This window comes from Dermochelys coriacea, chromosome 3, assembly GCF_009764565.3.
Source record: "Dermochelys coriacea isolate rDerCor1 chromosome 3, rDerCor1.pri.v4, whole genome shotgun sequence".
In the NCBI taxonomy this organism is placed as follows: Eukaryota; Metazoa; Chordata; order Testudines; family Dermochelyidae; genus Dermochelys; species Dermochelys coriacea.
The window spans coordinates 185,775,398-185,799,035 of NC_050070.1; the positions used below are offsets into that span (position 1 = coordinate 185,775,398).

At 49.6% G+C, this 23,638-nt stretch overlaps 1 protein-coding gene across 2 annotated transcripts in view; it reads left to right on the forward strand.

The window, feature by feature from the left end:
• The window catches only part of EML6 (EMAP like 6), a 386,982-nt gene that overhangs the window by 170,801 nt on the left and 192,543 nt on the right, over positions 1-23,638 (forward strand). For both annotated transcript variants that reach the window (XM_038397422.2, XM_038397425.2), the window contains exon 10: positions 21,835-22,091. In XM_038397422.2, the coding sequence (XP_038253350.1) occupies positions 21,835-22,091 (257 nt within the window). The remainder of the gene's footprint in view (positions 1-21,834; positions 22,092-23,638) is intronic.

A 23,638-nucleotide genomic window follows, 5' to 3' on the forward strand; every position in this document is an offset into this window, starting at 1 on the left:
TAAGATTCTACTCGATAAGTTTATGGAGGAGATGGTATGATGGGATAATGGGATTTTGGTAAGTAATTGATCTTTAAATATTCAGGGTAAATAGGCCAAATCCCCTGAGATGGGATATTAGATGGATGGGATCTGATTTACTATAGAAAACTGTTTCCTGGGTATCTGGCTGGTGAATCTTGCCCATGTGCTCAGGGTTTGGCTGATTGCCATGTTTGGGGTCGGGAGGGAGTTTTCCTCCAGGGCAGATTGGAGAGGCCCTGGAGGTTTTTTTGCCTTCCTCTGTAGCATGGTTGACTGGAGGGAGGCTTCTCTGCTCCTTGAAGTTTTGAACCATGATTTGAGGACTTCAGTAGCTCAGACATGGGTGAGGTTTTTCATAGGAGTGGTGGGTGACATTCTGTGGCCTGCACTGTGTAGGAGGTCGGACTAGATGATCAGAGTGGTCCCTTCTGACCTTAGTATCTATGAATCTATGAAAAAAAAATAAGAAGCGATGCAATGGATAAGATAGTCCGTCTGGGCAAAAATTACATTGGGGAAGATAACTAGTAAAGCCTCTCCTACGATAATGCTTGGGGTGTGCTATAGATCGCCGGGATCTAATTTGGATATGGATAGAGTCCTTTTTAATAAAGTAAATACTAATGGAAACTGCATGATCATGGGAGACTTTAACTTTCCAGATATAGACTGTAGGACCAGTGCTAGTAATAATAATAGGGCTCAGATTTTCCTAGATGCGATAGCTGATGGATTCCTTCATCAAGTAGTTGCTGAACCGACTAGAGGGGATGCCATTTTAGATTTAATTTTGGTGAGTAGTGAGGACCTCATAGAAGAAATGGTTGTAGGGGATAATCTTGGCTCAAGTGATCATGAGCTAATTCAATTCAAACTGAACGTAAGGATTAACAAAAATAAATCTGCAACTAGGGTTTTTGATTTCAAAAGGGCTGACTTTCAAAAATTAAGGCAATTAGTTAGGGAAGTGGATTGGACTGAAGAACTTATGGATCTAAAGGTAGAGGAGGCCTGGGATTACTTTAAATCAAAGCTGCAGAAGCTATCGGAAGCCTGTATCCCAAGAAAGGGGAAAAAATTCATAGGAAGGAGTTGTAGACCAAACTGGATGAGCAATCATCTTAGAGAGGTGATTATGAAGAAGCAGAAAGCATACAGGGAGTGGAAGATGGGAGGGATCAGCAAGGAAAGCTACCTAATTGAGGTCAGAACATGTAGGGATAAAATGAGACAGGCTAAAAGTCGAGTAGAGTTGGACCTTGCAAAGGGAATTAAAATCAATAGTAAAAGGTTGTATAGCCATATAAATAAGAAGAAAACAAAGAAAGAAGTGGGGCTGCTAAACACTGAGGATGGAGTGGAGGTTAAAGATAATCTAGGCATGGCCCAATATCTAAACAAATACTTTGCCTCAGTCTTTAATAAGGCTAAAGAGGATCTTGGGGATAATGGTAGCATGACAAATGGGAATGAGGATATGGAGGTAGATATTACCGTATCTGAGGTAGAAGCGAAACTCAAACAGCTTAATGGAACTAAATCAGGGGGCCCAGATAATCTTCATCCAAGAATATTACAGGAATTGGCACCTGAAATTGCAAGCCCATTAGCAAGAATTTTTAATGAATCTGTAAACTCAGGAGTAGTACCGAATGATTGGAGAATTGCTAATATAGTTCCTATTTTTAAGAAAGGAAAAAAAAGTGATCCGGGTACCTACAGGCCAGTTAGTTTGACATCTGTAGTATGCAAGGTCCTGGAAAAAATTTTGAAGGAGAAATTAATTAAGGACATTGAAGTCAATGGTAAATGGGACAAAATACAACATGGTTTTACAAAAGGTAGATCATGCCAAACCAACCTAATCTCCTTTTTTGAAAAAGTAACAGATTTTTTAGATAAAGGAAATGCAGTGGATCTAATTTACCTAGATTTCAGTAAGGCATTTGATATCGTGCCACATGGGAAATTATTAGTTAAATTGGAGATGGGGATCAATATGAACATCAAAAAGTGGATAAGGAATTGGTTAAAGGGGAGACTGCAACGGGTCCTACTGAAAGGCGAACTGTCAGGCTGTAGGGAGGTTACCAGTGGAGTTCCTCAGGGATCAGTTTTGGGGCCAATGTTGTTTAATCTTTTTATTACTGACCTTGGCACAAAAAGGGGAGTGTGCTAATAAAGTTTGCAGATGATACAAAGCTGGGAGGTATTGCCAATTCAGAGAAGGATCGGGATATTATACAGGAGGATCTGGATGACCTTGTAAACTGGAGCAATAGTAATAGGATGAAATTTAATAGTGAGAAGTGTGAGGTTATGCATTTAGGGATTAATAACAAGAATGTTAGTTATAAGTTGGGGACGCATCAATTAGAAGTAACGGAAGAGGAGAAGGACCTTGGAGTATTGGTTGATCATAGGATGACTATGAGCTGCCAATGTGATATGGCTGTGAAAGAAGCTAATGCGGTTTTGGGATGCATCAGGAGAGGCATTTCCAGTAGGGATAAGGAGGTTTTAGTACCATTATACAAGGCACTGGTGAGACCTCACCTAGAATACTGTGTGCAGTTCTGGTCTCCCATGTTTAAAAAGGATGAATTCAAACTGGAGCAGGTACAGAGAAGGGCTACTAGGATGATCCGAGGAATGGAAAACTTGTCTTATGAAAGGAGACTTAAGGAGCTTGGCTTGTTTAGCCTAACTAAAAAGGTTGAGGGGAGATATGATTGCTCTCTATAAATATCAGAGGGATAAATACAGGAGAGGGAGAGGAATTATTTCAGCTCAGCACCAATGTGGACACAAGAACAAATGGGTATAAACTGGCCACCAGGAAGTTTAGACTTGAAATTAGACGAAGGTTTCTAACCATCAGAGGAGTGAAGTTTTGGAATAGCCTTCCAAGGGAAGCAGTGGGGGCAAAAGATCTATCTGGTTTTAAGATTCTACTCGATAAGTTTATGGAGGAGATGGTATGATGGGATAATGTGATTTTGGTAATTGATCTTTAAATATTCAGGGTAAATAGGACTAATCCCCTGAGATGGGATATTAGATGGATGGGATCTGAGTTACCCAGGAAAGAATTTTCTGTAGTATCTGGCTGGTGAATCTTGCCCATATGCTCAGGGTTTAGCTGGTCGCCATATTTGGGGTTGGGAAGGAATTTTCCTCCAGGGCAGATTGGAGAGGCCCCGGAGGTTTTTTGCCTTCCTCTGGGCATGGGGCACGGGTCACTTGAGGGAGGCTTCTCTGCTCCTTGAAGTCTTTCAACCATGATTTGAGGACTTCAATAGCTCAGACATAGGTGAGGACTTTCATACGAGTGGGTGGGTGAGATTGTGTGGCCAGCGCTGTGCAGGAGGTCGGACTAGATGATCAAAATGGTCCCTTCTGACCTTAGAATCTATGAATCTATGATGGCTCTTGTGCAGCCAGTCAGGGAACAGCAATCTGCTGCTTCTCCGGTGGCCAGTAGATTGGCCCTCAACTCCTCTCCTATAGCACTCTTGGCTTGGAGGGAGGCAGGAGGCTGCTGCTGCTGGAGCTGCTGCATGGGGGGAGCCCCTTTGCCTCACTACAGGGACTGGTCAGTCTGCTCTGGCTGCCCTGCTGGCTGGAGCTCCTCTCTGGCTGGATCTATCCCTCCCTTGGGCTGCTGCTGCTGCTGGCTAGAGCTCCCTTCCCTGGAGGACTCCTGCTGCTGCTACTGCTGGTGTGGGGAAGGAGGGCCTTGCCGGCTTGCCCCTCCATCCCCACTTCATTCCTCCAGAGGGAGAACCAAGGACTCCATTGCCGACACCACCACCTTCCCTGTCTGGGTCCTCACCTGCTGCCTGCTTGCTGCTGCTGACTGCTGCTCCTGAGCCTGCTGCCTCATTGAGGAGGAGGGAGACTGCTGCGGGACACTGTGGAGGGGGTTGGTTGGCATTATTGGACTGAGTGATTCGAACACCTGTGCTCCTGGGGTGGTGGTAGCCTTTGCTGCTATGGGAGGCCCAGGGAAGGTCATGGAGTCCTCCCCATAGCCCAGTTGCCCTCCACCACACTTTCCTCCACCACCATCACCACTGCTGTCCCCTCCACCAACCCACTTAAACACCAACAGCTGCTGCTCGCCCCTTGATGGGGCCATTTGCTCCTCCCCCACCACCATCTGGGACTGTACCTAGCAGCAAGCAAGGACTGGAATGAGCCTCACCAGTGCTCATGGGTGCACCCCCCACTTGGACTTGGCCCCTCTTCCCCAGTTGTTTTGGGCTAGGGGCCTCCCCACTACCGTAGCCCCCAGAAGTTTTTTTCCCCCATTGTTTGCCTGCCCTGCCATGGCCCCGCCCTAGGTTCATTAGTTTGTTGCTTTGCCTGCCCCGCCTTTTCCAACAGTTAGTTTTTTTTTCCCCTGTTCCACCTGCCCTGCCCACAGCTATTTCACCACCTGTTCCTACACCCCTGCCTCCCATTGGCCCCCCAGCCCACCGCACTGTGTGCCCATGTCCTTTCCCTGAGCGCTTGTGCCCCCACCCCTTTAAGTTGTATACCCTGATCACTGCACCCCCCTGATGCCATTGTAGCCCTTCCTCATTCGAGTGCATCCAGAGGAGCCGGTACCCTGCCCTATGCCTGTGATTGTGCCCCCCTTTCGCCCCTGTGTCCCACTCCACTTGTGCCCTCCCCTGCCTGCAGCCTAGCGGGGAGGAGTGGTTGCTTATTCCATTTCCCCTGGTCCCTCCTGTAGTCCCCCGCCCACTGGTACCCTCCTTCCCTGACCGCAGCCTAGCAGGGAGCAGTGGTTACCCAATTCCCTCCCTCCCATCCCCCTGTCCTTCCTGCTGGACTTTCCTCACCTGCGTGTTGCTTAGCGGGGAGGAGCGGCTGCCCATCGCTCCACCCCCATATTAGGGCCTCCTCTTGCTACCAGGGAGGAGGACCTGCCCCTACTCCCACCCCTGCTCCTACCTTGCTAACCCTGTGGTCCCCCCTTTGCCACCACCCCTGCCTGCCCCTGCGGCTGACCTCTCAGCCACGACCAGTCCAGACTCCATCTCTGCCGTGGCCCCCCGTCCACAAGCAAAAAGGACTAGGGGAACTAGAAGGGCAAAGACCCCGCCCAGAAAACTAAACCTCCTGCTGGTGGGGCCACCCTTCCCACCATGGTCCCGACACCTACCATGGCCCCTCCTTCCCCGCCATTCCTTCCACCAGCTCTGGGGGCGCTCCATCTCAGGCCCCCAAGTGGCTGCCGCCCATCTGCATGCCACCATGCCATCCACCCTGACTGCCGCCTCCGGTGCCATACCTGGCAGCCGGGGTCCCTTCCCCTCACTGACCAGGAGGCACAGAGTCCACTACCTCCTGGTACCCTCCTCGCCCCATGTTGAAACATATGTACGGGCATTGGCGAGGGTGGTGGGGCCCATGGTCGTCATGGTGGCCTCCAAAATGTATGGAAAAGTCGTGTTCTTCCTGGTGTCAGAGGCTGCTGCTCAGGAGGTGGTGGAGAATGGCCTGGCGGTGGGGGGCGTTTGTCCCCCTAGAACCTGTGGAGGACCTGGGCATATGGGTGGTGTTGACCTCCGTCCCACCCTTCCTTCCCAACACTGCCCTGTTACCTGCCCTCTCCACCCTGGGGAAGCCCATTTTGGTAATCAGCCCTCTCCCACTGGGCTATAAGGACCCTGCCCTCTGTCACGTCCTATCCTTCCGCTGGCAGATCCAACTCCAAGTGCCACCGCCGGTGCATGATGGTGTGGTGCTCAAGGCGTCCTTCCTGGTGCCTTACCAGGGGGCCCACTACCGGGTCCACTATACGACGGGGGAGGCCCGGTGCTTCCTCTGCTGGACGACGGTGCACGTTCAGAGGGACTGCCCCCTGACCCAGCATGGAGGGGTGTCTGGGACCCCTGAGGCCTGGGAGGGCTCCGGCCCTGTCATCACTGGTGACCCTGGTGGCCTGGCTACTGCTGTCACCACCCCTCCTCCTCCTGCCATAGCCCATGCTCAGGCCATGGGGACAGCCCCCCTGTCGTGCCCAGAGGAGCGGATGGGCCTCGCCTCCATCAGCTGCAGTTCAGCTGGCCAAGGGAGAGGGCCAGCCCCAGGGGGAGGTTTCCCTTCCCCCCCCCCCCCACTGTCCCACCCTTGCTGCCCCAAGCCCTGGAACCATTGACCTTACCCCCCTGGCTCTATCCCTGCTGACCTGCCCTCCACCTCAGGACGGTGATCGTCCGGGGGAAGCGTGGTGCCGGCAAATGACGAGCTCAATCCCTCCCCTCCAACGAGCAGGGAGAGGAGGCCCCCCGAAAGATGCTGTGGGGGGCTGATGCTGCTAAACTTTCTGTCGTGCCCCCAGATGGGGCCCAGCAGGAGGCACTTGCCACGGAAGCTTTGGTAGCAGACAAAGGCGATCCTGGCCCCCTTGCCGACTCCCCCCTTGAGGAGGCCTGTGTAGGAGTTCCCCTGGCCCTTGCGCCACCTGTGCCCCCCACCGCTGCTGATATGGGGGAAATGGTTGCCCTGGTTACTGGCGGGAAGGACTCTGGGGCTGCGGGGACTGATTTTACATCCATCTTTGAGGAGATTAAGGCCCTGGGTCTGACCCCAGTCACCCAGGGGGAGAAGGACGCCCCGCCAGCAGGCCTTGATATGGGCAGTGGCTTAGTCCTGCTGCCCCTTCCTCCTGCCTGCCCCTCACCCCCAGCTGTCACACCCACTCTAGTCCTTGGGGCGCCCTTGGCCCTCCTTATTTGCCAGACACAGATAGCATTACATCTGAGGCTGCTGAACTCCTCGGGGTGATGGCCAATGCCGAGCAGCCTGGCCCCGAGCCTGTGGGCAGACCCTCTAGCACCCGGACACAGTGGCTAACCTCCCCTCATCGGGGAGGGGGGGCCCACTGCTGACTCCACCGTGCCTACCACTGTGGCTGTGGGTGACGCACTTCCCGCAACTGCCATGCCCGGCTTAGGCGAAGGCCCCTCTTCCACTTCCGCCCCCTTGGCCCTGAGCCCTGGTCGAGAGGAGCCACACCCCGGCAGCTCGGCTGCTGGGGACCATGAACCCATTTCTGACCCTGCTCACACTCCTGTCCCTGCACCTGGCTCCCTCTTCTGCTCCAGGCCCCTCTCCTGCTCCAGGCCCAGCCTCAGTCCCCATTCCCGCTTTAGTCCCTGGCCCTGGCCTAGCTCCTGCCCCCAAAGCACTGCCTACTTCTCTCCCCTCCACCTCCTGTGCTATTGCCGCCCCCAAGGTTGTCTCGTTTCCTCTACCCATGGACAACCCTCGCAGTGGTTTTTGTCTCTCATTTTTCTGACACCATGGGGGCTGCAATATTCCCTCCGCCGCCCCCTCCCTTGTTGTGGATGGGGATGGGCTGCCCCGCGCAGTTTCTCTGGGGCTCACCCCCCTGTTTGCCAGTCTCTGCAGGCCACTGGGATCTCTCAGGGGCCCCACCTGAGGATGGCAACAGGCTGGCTGCCACATCCCCCTCTGCGCTGAGGGATGAGCTGTGCCCTGGCAAGGTGCAGCTCACCGTCCAGCACCTGGGGGACTTCTATCACATCCTCCCACTTCTATGCCCTGGAGGAAAAGGGGGGAGCCAAAAAGCATGTCACCTGCCTTCTGGTGGAGAACAGCACCCCCCTCACGGATCTAGAGGAGACGCATGGAAGGGCCAAGACCTTCTACGCCAGCCTATTCTCCCCAGATCCGACCAACACCAAAGCCTGTAGGGTTCTCTGGACCGAACTCCTGATGGTCAGTGTGGACAACCGAGACCAGCTGGAGCTGCCTCTCTCTGGCCGAGTTCTCGGAAGCCCTCAGTCTCATGCCCACCAACAAATCTCTAGGCATGGATGGGCTGAACGTGGAGTTCTACTGCATCTTCTGGGACATCCTCGGCCCAGGCCTCTTCACCGTCTGGGCCGAGTCCTTGAAAAGCGGGGTCCTCCCTTGCTTGTGCAGGCGAGCCATGTTCGCCTTATTGCCAAAGAAGGGGGACCTCCGTGACTTACGGAACTAGCATCCCATCTCGCTCCTCAGCACGTACTACAAGGTCGTAGTGAAGGCCATCTTGCTGCGTCTGGGGTCCGTACTGGTGGATGTGGTCCATCCCGACCAGACCTACTCCGTTCTGGGCCGGACCATCTTCAATAACTTGTACCTGGTCCGGGACCTCTTGGAACTGGGGCGTAGGGATGGTCTGTTGTTCGCCCTCCTGTACCTGGACCAGGAGAAGGCATTTGACAGGATCAACCAGTGGTATCTTCTGGGCACTCTGAAAGCATTAGGCTTCGAGCCCCAGTTTGTGGGCTTTCTCCAGGTACTGTATGCTGAGGCGGAGTATCTGGTTAGGCTCAACTGGACCCTGACCGAGCCGGTCAGCTTCAGGCGGGGAGTACGGCAAGGGTGCCCCCTCTCAGGCCAGCTGTACACTCTGGCAATTGAGCCCTTCCTCTGTCTCCTCCGCAGGAGGTTGACAGAGTTGGTGCTTCGGGAGCCAGAGCTGCGGCTGGTCCTGTCAGCGTACATCGACGATGTGCTCCTCGTGGTCCAGGACCCGGGCGACCTGGTGCAGGTGGAGGCCTGCCAGGTTGTTTACTCAGCGGCCTCCTCCACCGAGGTCAACTGGGTCAAGAGCTCTGGCCTGGTGGTTGGGGACAGGTGGCAGGCGACCTCCCTCCCACCCGTGCTTCAAGCCATCCAGTGGAGCGCGGGTCCGATCCTCTATCTCTAGCTCTGCTCCTTCCATCTGATGCGGAGGCCCCCCGAAAGACCAGGAAGGGAACCACTGACACTGAGCCTTCTGCCTTAGCCCCGGGTGCATCCCATCTGCTAGAGCTGGCTGGGGATGATATGGCGGCAATGGAGAGTAGCACTGCTCCGCCTCCGGAGTCCCTCCCTGGGGAGCCCACCGATGGAATCCCTCCTCCTCCCTTGCCACCTGAACTCCCTGCATGCTCCGAGGCAAGTGTTGCTTCAGGCACCAGCGAGGAGGTCCCTGGTGTGGTGGGTGGTGATTTCCCCTTTATCTTCGAGGCCCTGGGTCTGACCCCAGTCACTCAAGGAGAGGACAACCCTCTGCCAGGGGGCCTCAATCTGGGTGACCTCACCTCGGCCTCCCACTCCCAGTGCTCCATCCCCCTAATTGCTGCTTCTGCTCCCGCTTCTGAGGAACCCCTGCACTCTTCCACCAGCTCTGCTGCAGATGGCCCCCCACTAACGGCCGCCGAGCCTATTGAGATGACAGCCAGTGCCATGTGGCCGGGACCTGAGTCACCAGGGGCATCCCTCGTTGATGCAGGGCAGGTGACCTCCTTCCCAGGTGGGGACCCCACTGCTGCTTCCCCACCTATTGATGCCATGGCCACAACACCTGCTTTGGAGCACAAGCCCCGTATCTTCGAAGGCCTTCTTCTCACTCCACAGACCCCTGAGCCTGGCTGAGAGGTGCCGCCCTTCAGTGGCTCAGCTGCTGGGGTCCATGATCCCACTTCCGCCCCTCTCCCCAACCCTGCTCCTGACCTCTGCACTGCCTCTGATGCCGACCCTGGCCTCCTCCCCTCCACTTCCCATGCTGCTACTTCCACGCCTGGGACTGTCTCCTTCCCCTTCCCGGAAGACAACCCACAGGGAGTGGCCTTCGTGTTCCCCTGTCCTGACCCCCTAGGGGCTGCTATTTTCCCTCTGCTGCCCCCTACTGAGCCAAGGTCTGAGGTGGGCTGCGTGGCACCGGCACATCGGGCACCACACCAGGGGTCTGCCCCCTACCTACCCATCTTGGTAGGCCATGGGGCTTCGACAGGGGCCCCACTAGAGGATGGCTAGGGGCCTGTAACCCCGCCCCAGATAGGCTGTGAGAGGAGCTCTGTACCTTCACACCTATCCCTTTTGGGGCATGAGGGAGACCCTGGTGCATGTGTACCTGGAGTGCGCCAGGTTGCAGTCCGTATTCCGGCTCCTCTTGGATATACTATTACATTTTTGGTTACACTTTTCCCCTCACCTGTTCATCTACACACTCCCCATCCGTGGCCCCACAAAGTCGCCAGACCTCCTTCTCAACCTCCTCCTAGCCCTGGCCAAAATGGCCATCTACAAAACCAGAGAGAGGAGGTTGGCTGATGGGGTTTCCTGCGACTGGGGGGGCCTATTTCCACTCCTCAGTCCATTCACGCATCTGGGTAGAGTTCCTCTAGGCAGCGTCTGCTGGCTCTTTTGACACCTTCGAGGAGCAGTCTGGGGTACTCCCCATCTGGTTCCCTTCGTTTAGCTCTGTGACCTCACTCCCGTTCCTGTTATCTCATTAGTTGTCCCCCACAATTATTTGGAATCCCGGATCTGTGGCTCCTCCCCTTAGGCTGGGGGAGGTCATTTAGTAGTGGGCTGGCTCCACCCGCCCATTTCCTGGATACCAACAGGACTACTCTGCTGTACTCAACTGGCCTGGGTCTATCACATCTCCCAGCAGATATCAGGGTGATTTGAAGTCCCCCATGAGAACCAGGGCCTGTGATCTAGTAACTGCTGTTAGTTGCCTGAAGAAAGCCTCGTCAACCTCATCCCCCTGGTCTGGTGGTCTATAGCAGACTCCCACCATGACATCACCCTTGTTGCTCACACTTCTAAACTTAATCCAGAGACTCTCAGGTTTTTCTGCAGTTTCATAGTGGAGCTTTGAGCAGTCATACGGCTCTCTTATATAGAATGCAACTCCCCCACCTTTTCTGCCCTGCCTGTCCTTTCTAAACAGTTTTTATCCATCCATGACAGTCCTCCAGTCATGTGATTTATCCCACCAAGTCTTTGTTATTCCAATCACATCATAATTCCTTGGCTGTGTCAGGACTTCCAGTTCTCCCTGCTTGTTTCCCAGGCTTCTTGCATTTTGGATATAATCTTGTGGCTGGGAAAGCATAAACAGTGAAGAAAACCCAGGGAGAACTGTCAGCTATTTTCTAACACAAAAATGATATTTAAACTGTTGAAAAGTCAATCAATTTTTATTTGAAGTCATTAAAAGTACTGCCACATAGTACTATTAGTACAGACTTTTACAAAGCTTAATTTATAAGAATGTAGTAATATTACATTAAAACTCCCTTTTAAAAGATTAGTTTCATTCTCCTCTGGCAATTAATCTCATCTCTGACTCACAGTAATCTTGTTTTTGCTGATTTGGCTGGCATTTAACATTATTCATGATTCTGATGTTAGATACCTGTAATAACAAATCTGGGTCCATTGTTCTAGCCTTAAAAAATGACAATGTTTTTGTGTAAAACCCTAAGTATAAATGTTTCTCCATCTCTGCCTGTTTCAAGATTTCTTGGAAGATGAGCAATTCTGCAAACCCTGAACGTAGGAAACTATGGGTTCTGGCAATATATATTTCTCTTTTTCTTAGGGTCAAACTCTGATCTAAATGGACTCTGTGGCATGGAGCTCTCAGAATCTCAGTGATTTGGGCCCTATGGCCATGAACGGGAAATCTAGAGGGTGGATCAGAGGGTGGATCATCCTTCTCAATAGTAGCGTTTCCCGTTGTGGAGTAGTTATATCAGCTGCATTCACTACTAAACTATTGCTTAGAGTTGCTAGAACATTTTTTTGTCAAAACACTTTTTCAAGAAAAAGTGTGTTTTTGAGATGTGTTGCATATGTCCATTCCACTGCAGGTGTGTGCAAGCCCATTTGTCAGAGATTTTTCCCTTGCCATGCAAAAGTATAAAGGGCAGAGCCACCCCGACCTTCTCCCCTCCCTCCCCCCCAGTTCCTTCTTATCACGTGTGAAAGTTGTAGGAATGTGTGGTCTTGCTATTGCAAAATTTTCCCTCATATTTGTATGTAGTTGGTATGTGTTTTAGTAGTTTTTGTAGTTTGGACTGTTTGATAGATATAGAAATATTGTTTTTTAAAGTTTTTTTTTTTTAAAGCTTCAATTCCCATTGCTGAGTCCCAGTGGTGGGGCAGGCATGACTTGGTCAACAGGTTTCAAGCCCTGCCCTTCCTGCAAGAAACCAACGCCAGTGAGTGACCTACACTCAGGATGCCTGAAGTGTCATGGGGAGACACATTGGGATTGGTGTCAAATTTGGAGGGACTTTAACCTAATAACCAAGAAAAACAGGGAGGCCAGACTCAAGTTTCTTCTGATGAAGAAGCCCTGCATCAACCCTTAGAGCCTTCGGAGTAGGAACTGAGTGCATCTGCATCCATCAGAATTGTTCCCTCTGTTTTGATTGAGCTTTGGGGCCTATTGCTCTCCCTGGTACTGAGGGAGAGACACCAGAGGAAACATTTAAGGGCCAAGTCTCTGGGAGATTGAGGTCCCCAGCACCTCAGTCCAGCAAGCACATGGATGAGCACAACAGATACTCAAGGTACCATACTGCCTTGGTACTCAAGGCCAAGGCATTTACCAAGGCAGTCGTCTGCTTAGGAGGGACTGTCCACTCTGACATCAGCACCGTTGAGATTGACCCCCGAAGTGGCTCCATTTAGTTCAACAGTACCGTCTACTCTGGCTTATGTGACAGCATGGGATGTGGTGATTCTCAATGTGCCGGCTTTGCCAGCAATCCAAGAATCTTCTTGCCCAGTACCAGTGCCCACTGTAACTTTATTGACTTTGTCCCAGCATGGGGTACTGTGGGTGCCTCTAGTCCTCCATGTACCTCTTCATGTGTTACTGTCAAGAAGGAAGCCAGCCATGATCTCACTGATAGCACCATCTCCAGGCTCCCAACATTGATCCTGGGCAATGATTGGAACAGCGCCTACTAGGTTAGAGAAGGCTGGTTCATCTTTAGACTCCTAATTTGTCTCCTGTGTGTCGCAACCGGACCGTGAACCATTCCCCTTCCACAGCCTACCATCCTTGGTATTCCTTGGAGGCTCCATTTTGGCCATCAAGCAGAGACCATTGACTGGGAAGTAGTTGGGCTCTGAGACCTTACCAATGGCCATTTTGGACCCCTTGGGGTTTTTTTTCCCTGCCTCCAGGTCATCTCCATGCACTCCCTACTCTGCTTCATCAAATAGGCACCAAGATTTACCACACCAGGTGCAGAGGAAGACCACTCCCAGTAACAGGCTCAGTACTCAGCAGGAGGAAATTCTCCCTTTAGAGGAATTGAAGAAGGCTCCACTACAGCCAGTTTTGGCATCCTCCTCTTCATCACCTGATGAGATAGTGGTGTCAAAAAGTTCCTCACTTCCCCTGAGGATTATAGGGGTCATCAGGACTTGTTCAAGAGGGTGACTTCCTCTCTGGATATCCAGGTGGAAGAGATTGAGAAAGGTCTCACAGGCTGGTCAACATCTTAGCTTCTGTGGAACCATCTAGAGTACTGCTTCCAAATAATGAAGCTATCCTGAGCCCACCAAGGTGCTGTGGCAGACTCCTTCTTCACTCCTCTCACCTAGCAGAAAGGGCCGAGCACAGATATTCTGTCCTCTTAGAGGAATTTCAACATTTTTACACTAACCCCACTCCAGGATTGGTGGTAGTCTGAGCTGCCAATGAGAGAGAATGCCAGTGGCAGCAGGTATTTACCCCCAAAGGAAAGGCTGGAAAGAAGTTAGATCTCTTTAGCAAAGCTTTTGATACTGTCTCCTACAGTATTCTTGCCAGCAAGTTAAAAAGTATGGATTGGATGAATGGACTATAAAGTGGATAGAAAGCTAGCTAGATTGTTAGGCTCAGTGGGTAATGATCAACAGCTTGATGTCTAGTTGGCAGCCGGTATCAAGCGGAGTGCCCCAGGGGTCGGTCCTGGGGCTGATTTTGTTCAACATCTTTATTAATGATCTGGATGATGGGATAGATTGCACTCTCAGCAAGTTTGCGGATGACACTAAGCTGGGGGGAGAGGTAGATACGCTGGAGGGTAGGGATAGGGTCCAGAGTGATCTAGACAAATTGGAGGATTGGGCCAAAATAAATCTGATGAGGTTCAATAAGGATAAGTATTGGGCTACATTAGTAGGAGCATTGCCAGCAGATCGAGTGAAGTGATTATTCCACTCTATTTGGCACTGGTGAGGCCACATGGGGGTATTGCATCCAGTTTTGGGCCCCCACTACAGAAAAGATGTGGACAAAGTGGAGAGAGTCCAACGGAGGGCAACAAAAAAATGATCAGGGGGCTGGGGCACATGACTTATGAGGAGAGGCTGAGGGAACTGGGCTTGTTTATTCTGCAGAAGAGAAGAGTGAGGGGGGATTTGATAGCAGCCTTCAACTACCTGAAGGGGGGTTCCAAAGACAATGGAATTCATCTGTTCTCAGTGGTGGCAGATGACAGAACAAGGAGCAATGGGCTCAAGTTGCAGTGGGGGAGTGTAGCGGGGCAGTCATCCCGCTATGGTGTAGAAGGGGTTAAAAACAGCCCTGGGAAAGGGCTGCCATGGGGAGTCAATCATGAATGGGCTTGAGGAAGCCAATCAGGGCCAGGCTGGGCCAGTATAAGAAGGACTCCTGGGGAGAAGGAAGTCAGTCTTGCTCCAGCAGTGGAGCAGATGGACAGTAGTACTGGGACAGAGCAGTACTGGGAAAGGGCAGGCTGAGCTGGGGAGCTCTGGCCTGTGACCTCCCAGGCTGAGGCTGAGGCTGAGGCCTTGCAGCAAAGGCCTGAGGAGGTATGAGGGCTGCAGGGAGGCAGCCAGGGCAAGAAAAGGCAGCAGGTCCAGCTCCCTTGCAGTGTTGAGTGGCCATTTCAGACTGAAGTTTGCCCCTGAGAGAAGGGGCTAGATGATGACTGGCAGTAGCCACTGACGCAAGATGATTATAGGGGGGTTGGGGTTCCCCTGAGAGGGGAGACCCAGAGTGTGGAGATGCTGCCATGGGGCAGCACCCCAAGGGAAGGGGCACTGTGGTCCAGGCAGGATGCAGGGCCTGAACTGGTAGAGATAAAGCGACTGCAGAGGGTCAGGTAAGGGCAGGGGAGAAACTGGCCAGAGGAGGGTGCTCCTGAGCTGAATGAGCTAATTCCTGGACTGACCAGCAGGAGGTGCCGCGTCGGTGCTGTTACACATGGTGGAGAACGTGGGCAGGTGTGGTCCATCTCTGATACAAGGGGAATTGTGAGGACTGGGCAAGGTGTGCCAATATAGGGGGAAGGGATGATGGATCCTGCCTATGTACAGGGTTTTTTCATTGAGGGCTTTTATGCTGTCCCTGGCTAGACTCCAGCATTGGTGCCCCAGTGAATGGGGACTGGTGAGCAGTGGTGAAGGCTAGAGACCCTGCTACAGGTGATCCGGGAGGGACAACGGGAGATGTATTGGGCCCTGCAGGAACAGATAGGGCAGCTGCTTGATGAACAGAGGGCCCTTGTAAGACTCCTGAGGAAGGAATCCAGGAAAGACCACAGAAAGTGGTGGGATAAGCCCAGCACCAGGGCCAGGAGGACAGTGGCGGAGTACAGGACTTGTTATGCCTGCAGGAGGCATGGACGTTCAAGGAGGGATTGTCCCTACTGGGATGGGGGCAAGGAGCCTCACCCAGAGCAGGGGAAGGGACAGGCCTTGGGAAGGCTCACTGGGTGAGGAAACCCATGGGACAACGGACACGTGGACACCTGCAGTGGGAGTGCCCATGCCCAAGGGGGAGGGTCCAGTTGAGCCCCAGCAAGAAGGGGGGACCCAAGATGGATTATGAGAGGCCCAAGGCAGCAAAGGGGCAGGGAATCTGCTTTGGCTGCTGCGAGCAGGGCCATATTAAAAGGCACTGCCCCCTCAAGGAAGGGCGGCTGAAGAAGGATGTGCCTGGGGACCTAGAAGGGGCAAAGATGAGCATGGTCAACACTGCAGTGAAGGTGGTAGATCTTCCTGAGAGCCACCAGTGTGAGGTGGCAGAAAAGGGGACTGAGACAGAGTGGGCAAGCAAGAAGTCGGGACGCAGGCTGTGAAGGAGCAGGCTATGATGGGAACCCAGACCCTGACATTAGAGGGTCTGTGGGATGTAAGCCTATGTACGTGGCTGACGGCCGTGGAACAGGCCCATTGGACGGCGGAGGTGGAGCTGCAGAAAGCCCACAAGGAGAAGGAAGACGTGGCCCTGAAGTTTAAGGAAAGTGAAGAGAAGCGAGTGTGAGTTGCGGGACATCTCCGGGTCTCACAGTCTAGAGGACCCCCCTACCCCGGGTGTGGGATTTTGAGGGTGTGTGCGTGTAGTGGGGCAGTCACCCCACTCAGGTTTGGAAGGGGTTAAAAACAGCCCCGGGAAAGGGCTGCCCTGGTGATCCAATCATGAGTGGGCTTGAGGCAGCCAATCAGGACCTGGCTGAGCCAGTATAAGAAGGCTGGGGAGAAGGAAGTCGGTCTTACTCCAGCAGTGTAGCAAGAAGGATCTAGCTGCCTGGTAGAGACAGGTGTACCTTTGACAGAGAAATACTGGAAAGGGCAGGCTGAGCTGGGGAGCTCTGGCCTGGCACCCTCTCAGGCTGAGGCCTTGCAACAAAGGCCTGAGGAGGTACTAGGGCTGCAGGGAGGCAGTTAGGCCAAGAAAAGGCAACAAGTCCAACCCCCTTGCCAGTGATGAGTGGCCATTTCAGACTGCAGTTTGCCCCTCAGAGAAGGGGCTAAATGATGATTGGCAGTAACACTGAGGCATGGTGGGTTGGGGTTCCCCTGAGAGGGGAGACCCAGAGTATGGGGAAATTTCTGTAGGGCAGCACCCCAAGGTAAGGGGTGCTGTGGTCTGGGCAGGACGTGGGGCCTAAACTGCTGGAGATAAAGCGACTGCAGAGGGGCAGGTAAGGTCAGCGGAGAAACTGGCCAGAGGAGGGTGCTCCTGAGCTGGATGAGCTCATTCCCGGACTGACCAGCAGGAGGTGCTGCACCGGTGAGTCGGCGCTGTTACAGGGAGGTCTACGTTGGATATTAGGAAGCACTGGAATGAGATACCTAGGGAGGTGCTGGAATCTCCATCCTTAGAGATTTTTAAGGCCCAGCTTGACAAAGCTCTGGCTGGGATGATTTAGTTGGTGCTGGTCCTACTTTGAGCAAGGGGTTGGACTAGATTACCTCCTGAGGTCTCTTCCAACCCTAATCTTCTATGATTCTTTGGCAGAAAACTTTATTTGACACCAGATCTGCAGCTCAGGACAGGTAACCAGCAAGCTTTGCTGGGTCACTATGATTGTAGCTTCTGGGACAATATATTTATTATAATGTAAAGACAAATTGCCAGAGGATGCAAGGCAGGAATTTCTCACCATGGTAGATGAGTGTAAATTAGTGGCCAAAACCTCCTTTTAGGTTCTGGACTCAGCAGCTAGAGCCATGGCATCAGCCATTATGATGTGCAGATACTAGTGGCTCTTCGGGTCTTCCAGAGGTCCAACAGACCATATAGGACCTGTCCTTTGAGGGGTCGCCACTCTCCTCTGAGCAGACAGATGACAAGCTGCATAGCCTCCAGGCTGATGCTCAAATCTTTGGGCATTTATACACCTGCACCAAAGAGGAAGCTGTTCTGTCCTCAGCAACCTCATCATTATCCAGCTTTCATGCCATGTCACCAAGACTTAGCCAGACAAAAGAGCAGAAGTAGTAGGTGAAGACCACCCACTCCTTTTGTCTCAGCTCGTCATTAACTTAGACAGCCTGGGAATTCTAAATAAATATTTTCATGTGTTTGTCAAGAACACCCTACTAGTTTCCAGAATGCCATCCTCTCTTAGAACACTGTTTGCTAACCAGGTCTCCAACTATGTGGGTGCTTGGTCCTGCATCACTACAGACAGTGAGTCTTAAGCATGGAAGAATTAGGATACATCCTTCAATTTCTTTCTATCCCCCCTTCTACCCTCCTTCTCCATCCCTTTTCAGGCCCACTCTCACAAGGCAGTCCTCCTTCAGGAAGTGCAATCTCTCCAGCTGGGAGTCATAGAGGAAGTTCCTCAGTTATGCAGAGGGAAGGGGTTTTATTCCCACTATTTTGTGATCTGAAAAGCAAAGGAATGTCTCAGATCCATACTAATCCTGTGACAGCTCAACAAACATCTGAAGAAAATAAACTTTCATATGGTCACACTGGCTTCCATTATCCCCTCCCTTGATCCTGGAGACTGGTATGCTTCCCTTGTCTTAAAAGACTTGTATTTTCATGTGGTAATACATCAAAGCCACAGAAAATTCCTCAGGTGTTTGGTAAATCAGTCCCACTACCAGTTCACAGTATTACAGGTGCGCCTGTCCACAGCTCCATGGGTGTTCACAAAGCACTACATGTGGCAATATTCCTGAAGAAGTCAGGAGTTCAAGTTCTTCCCTACCTGGACAACTGGTTGGTGAGAGACCGGTCCTAGGCTCGGATACTGACCAGTGTGTCTGTCATCCAGTTCACCTTCAATGTGCTAGGTTGCTCATCAATGCACAAAAGTGAATCCTGTCACCTATACAAAATGTAGAGTTTATAGGAGCAGTCTTGGACTTTATGGAAGCCAAGGCCTTCCTTTCACAGATAAGATTCCAGACTATGCTGGCCATTGTGTTAGACTTGAAAGCCCATGACAGTACTCACTTGCCTCAAACTTCTGAGGCATATGGCCTCATGCACTTATGTAGTTTAACTTGCCAGGCTCTGTTTCTGGAAGCTGCAAAGGTGGCTGGCATCGGCACAATTTACAATTTGTCTTCCCCTAGATATGGTGGTTCAGGAGCTCACTCAAATCTTGGCCCCTCTAGACTGGTAGAGAGACCCTTCAAGGTGTGTGTAGAGGGGTTCTGTTTGCTCCCTCTTAACCATCTTTGACCATAGCTATGGACACATCTGCCCTAGGTTGAGGGGCTCAGTTGGGGTCCCTGAAACTCAATGTTTATGGTCTGCTCAGGATTTAACTCTCTATATAAAATGTCAGTGAACTAAGGACCATCTGGTTAGCATGTCAAGCCTTCCTTCGCCATATCAAGGGAAGAAATCTTCTCATACTCGCAGACAATATAGCTGCCATGTTCTATGAGAACAGGCAAAGAGGGGCATGTTCAACTTGGCTGTCAGGATGCAATGTGGGTGTGGTACTTTTGTATTGCTAACTTAATCCATCTCAAAGCCTCTCACCTTCCAGGTGTTCAAAACAATCTTGCAGATGGGTTAAGCAGATCTTTTACCAGTAACCATGGTCTCTCCTACCAGACACAGCCAGATACATTTTCCAACTGTGGGAGACTCCCCATATAGACCTGTTTTAACAAAAGTCAACACGAAGTATCATCAGTTTTGTTCTTGAGCAGGTCACAGCCCATGGTCTCTGATGGATGCTTTCCTGTTACCTTGGACAGACAAGCTCCCATACGCATTTCCTCCAGTTTCACTCCTATCCATAATGTTGTTGAAAATCAGGCAGCACCGTGCTTGAGACATACTCATAGATCCAGTATGATCTCATCAACATTGGTTTTCCACTAAGCTGACCCTTTCATACAGAGGTCTATTGCCACTACCAACTGGACTCAGACCTGATGTCTCAGGAGCATGATCATCTCCTCCACCCTAAACTGCAGGCCCTCCATCTGATAGGCTAGCTGCTTCTTAGCTAACTCCTCAGGAGGAGGTTTGTTCAAAGGGGATTCAAGATGTACTTGTAAATAGTAGAATAATAAAATATCAGGGTTGGAAGGGACCTCAGGAGGTCATCTAGTCCAATCCCCTGCTCAAAGCAGGACCAATCCCCAAATAAATCATCCCAGCCAGGGCTTTGTCAAGCCTGACCTTGAAAACCTGTAAGGAAGGCTATTCCACCACCTCCCTAGGTAACCCATTCCAGTGCTTCACCACCCTCTTAGTGAAAAAGTTGTTCCTAACATGCAACCTAAACCTCCCCCACTGCAACTTGAGACCATTACTCCTCATTCTGCCATCTGCTACCACTGAGAACAGTCTAGATCCATCCTTTTTGAAACTCCCTTTCAGGTAGTTGAAAGCAGCTATCAAATCCCACCTCATTCTTCTCTTCTGCAGACTAAACAATCCCAGTTCCCTGAGCCTCTCCTCATAAATCATGTGCTCCAGCTCCCTAATCATTTTTGTTGCCCTCCACTGGACAACAAAAGCCTTCTCCTGGGTTTACTTACCTGTCAAAGTGTAAGAGATTCTCCATTTGCTCCCAGCAAAAAGGCATTCACTCTGTCTGGGCTCTGCTTCATCATGTGTTGGACTATTTGTTATACTTGAAACAACAAGGTCTTGCCATTAGTTCCATCAAAGTCTATCTAGCAGCTAAAACAACGAGGAGTCCTTGTGGCACCTGTCACCTATTGATAATTGTTCATTTTTCTCCAATCCTTTGACAGTTAGATTCGTGCAGGGTTTGGGCCAGTTATATCCTCAAGTACAGAATCCTATTTCCCCTTAAGACTTAAACCTCACATTAGAAAAGCTAATGGATCCTCCTTTTGAACCGTTGGCCACCTGTTCATTGCTCCATCTCTCTATGAAGATAGACTTTTTTGATGCAATCATCTCAGCCAGGAGAGCAGGTGAATTGCGAGTACTAGTTTCTGGACCTCCATATACAATCTTCTACAAAAATAAAGGTATTCCTACACCCTCATTTGAAGTTTCGCACCAAGGTGGACCTCACTTCCACATCAATCAGGCAATATATTTACCAACATTTTTTCCCCTAAGCCTCATAATCATAGGGATGAGGAGAGGCTCCACACATTAGACATTAAAGGAATGTTAGCATTTTACCTGGACAGGACTAAACCATTTAGGCCATTGTCTCAATTATTCCTGGCAATTGTAGACAGAATGAAGGGCCTTCTTCTTATATTCATTTGTGCTTTGACTTTGCTGACGTTCTGCCACTGAATAGAATGCTAGCACATTCAACCAGATCTCATGCAGCTTTTCTGGGCCAGCTGCCTATTCTGGACATTTGCAAAGCAGCAACTTGGTCATCAGTGTACACCTTTGCTTCACTTTATGCCATCTCTCAGCAATCCAGAAATGATGCCAGATTTAGACATGTGGTCCTTCAATCATTATTCAGATAGATTCTGATTCTACCTCCTGATCGAACTACTTGTGAGTCACCTGAAGTGGAATGGACATGTACAATCACTTGGAGAAGAAAGCAGTTACTAACATGTCCTGTAACTGATGTCCTTTGAAATGTGTTGCACTTGTCCATGTATGTGTTTGAGGCCACATATCAGTAATGAAGCAAACTAAAAACTACATTGTTTAAAAAATGTTAAAAGTTCCATGGGATAACGCAAGCAGCTTCATCTCCAGAAATCTCCCTTTAGAGCCCCAGTTTATAATATAATCAATGTAATGCTGACTGGCTTTGATACTAAGTAGTCTCTTGTAGAGAAAAAAACTAACTTATCCTACTATAATGGAAAATAGTGGGCTACATAGTTACATTACATCCCAAAATATACTTTCATAACTTACTTTGAGCAGCAGTTCATATTTTGAGTTCATAATTTTCTTTCTAATGAAAAACATTTACAAAGAGGTATAGTCATTTCTCTTTCTAAACTAGAAAAAAAACAAGATGAAAGCAGTTTATTGGCCATGAGGAGTATAACAAAGAGAATCATAAATGTTTATAAATGTCAAGTCAAAATGGTAAAGTCACTTTGCTAGACATAAACCTGTTCGTTTTGCTTTAAAACTTATGAGTACAGACAGTAAGAGCAACAGAGACTTTTTGGAATGAAGGATTCTGATTTCTGAAGTCCAATTTTGCTTTTAGAAAGTGTTTAGTATGTCTGTCTTAATTTAAATTTTTTGGGGTTTCATATTTACAAGTCCATAATTTATATTCTTGCTCTTGGTTCTTGCAGAGATATGACAGAGGTAGTTCATATTAAAGACCGAAAGGAAGTAATTCATGAAATGAAATTTTCACCAGATGGCTCTTATCTTGCTGTGGGTTCTAATGATGGCTTCGTGGATATCTATGCAGTTGCTCAACGATACAAGAAGATAGGAGAATGCAACAAGTCTTCTAGTTTTATTACTTATATTGACTGGTCGGTGGATAGTAAATTCTTGCAAACTAATGATGGTGCAGGAGAGCGACTGTTCTACAAGATGCCATGTAAGTTCAGAGAAGTTAGTTTTATGAACAAATAAGCTAGTTTGATGGTTTCTAAGAGGACAATACAATATGTGTATTCAAATTTTACATCTCAAAGCAGAAATACTTGTTTATTATTTACCTAAATATCTACTGTTTACTTATAAAATCAGATATATTTACCATTCATATTAATCTTTAGCTTTAGTAAAAAGAAATATCTTTCCACATCTGTATTCATCTAATTGTACATTTCCCATAGTATTAGTTATATTATATACTGATCCACTAAAATAAATTCTAGATCATCATGAATGTCTGAAAAAGCCACCCTTTGTTATACACTGGTTTCATTCCTTTCATATAATGCAGAATTCTGGAATTGGTGGTTAAACTAATTATTAAGAATGTAATTACTAGAAGATGGGAGAAACTTGTTTGGGTAAATGTCAAATGTATCCTTGAAATATAAACGTTTTCAAAATTCCATGATTATTAGCTGCACTCCAGAATGACACTGTTAAGCTTTGACAGGGCCAATGGAAATCATGAACACAAATCATGCCTGAAAGTCCTCAGCATAAGACTGTAAATGTATGGGTAACAGCAGTTTGAAGAGCAGTACAGCTTAAAGCATAGTAACGAGTTTAGTATTAGAAAGAGGGACCTAGAGGAGAGTTCATTGTACCCAAGAGAGTAGCTAATTCACTTTAAACCTAAACTTGTCCACTCTTCCAATACTGATCTTATGTAGAACAAAAAACTGCTAATCATAAGAGCTGGTCAGAAAATGGAGTCCCATGCCCAGGTTTTCAGGATCTAGGATTCTGGCTGAGCATCACAGAGCCTGAGAGTCATGAGAACTCAGTCTTGAGACAGAGCTCTCAAGATATCCAGGTTCCAGGGCACAGCATTGGGAACCTGCAGGTTCTGGGATTGAACCCCACACCATCAGGGGGAACCCCACAACAGGGAGCCTGGAAGCCATGACAACCCCACTCAAGCTGGAGCTTTCAGGATTTATGGGCTTTCTGCTGTGGAACTGGGATCCTGGGAGACCTAAGCCTGGGGCAGTCTACATGATATGGCTGCCCTGGATACGCAGACCCTGGGAGCCCAGGCAGTTGGTGACTAAAATTGACATTCTTGTCCATTTCATTGCTACCTGTTTCTCCCAAACTGGAAATCCTGAGTTTTAGCCAGATCTACTAATCATGAGAAACTATGTAATGGTTTTGTGACATTAACAAAATAAAGATTATGATGAGACTACTAAACTCATTTTCACTTGTGACCTTGGCCAGGATTTGAATCCAGATCACCAAAAGTGAAAAACTAATGTATTAGCCTGCACCAAAATTTAGAATTTTAAAGGTTCTTTATATTATTTATACATTTGAAAGGACAAGCACTTAATAAATTCTTTGGGGCTTGATTATGTGAGTTTGTACAGTACCTAGCACAACTGGATCACAATCCTGAATGGATCCTCTGAGTGCAACCATAGTAAAAATAATTAATTTTGTTTAAAGCTTAATAAGAAAGTATCTAGATTAAAACTGCCTTTC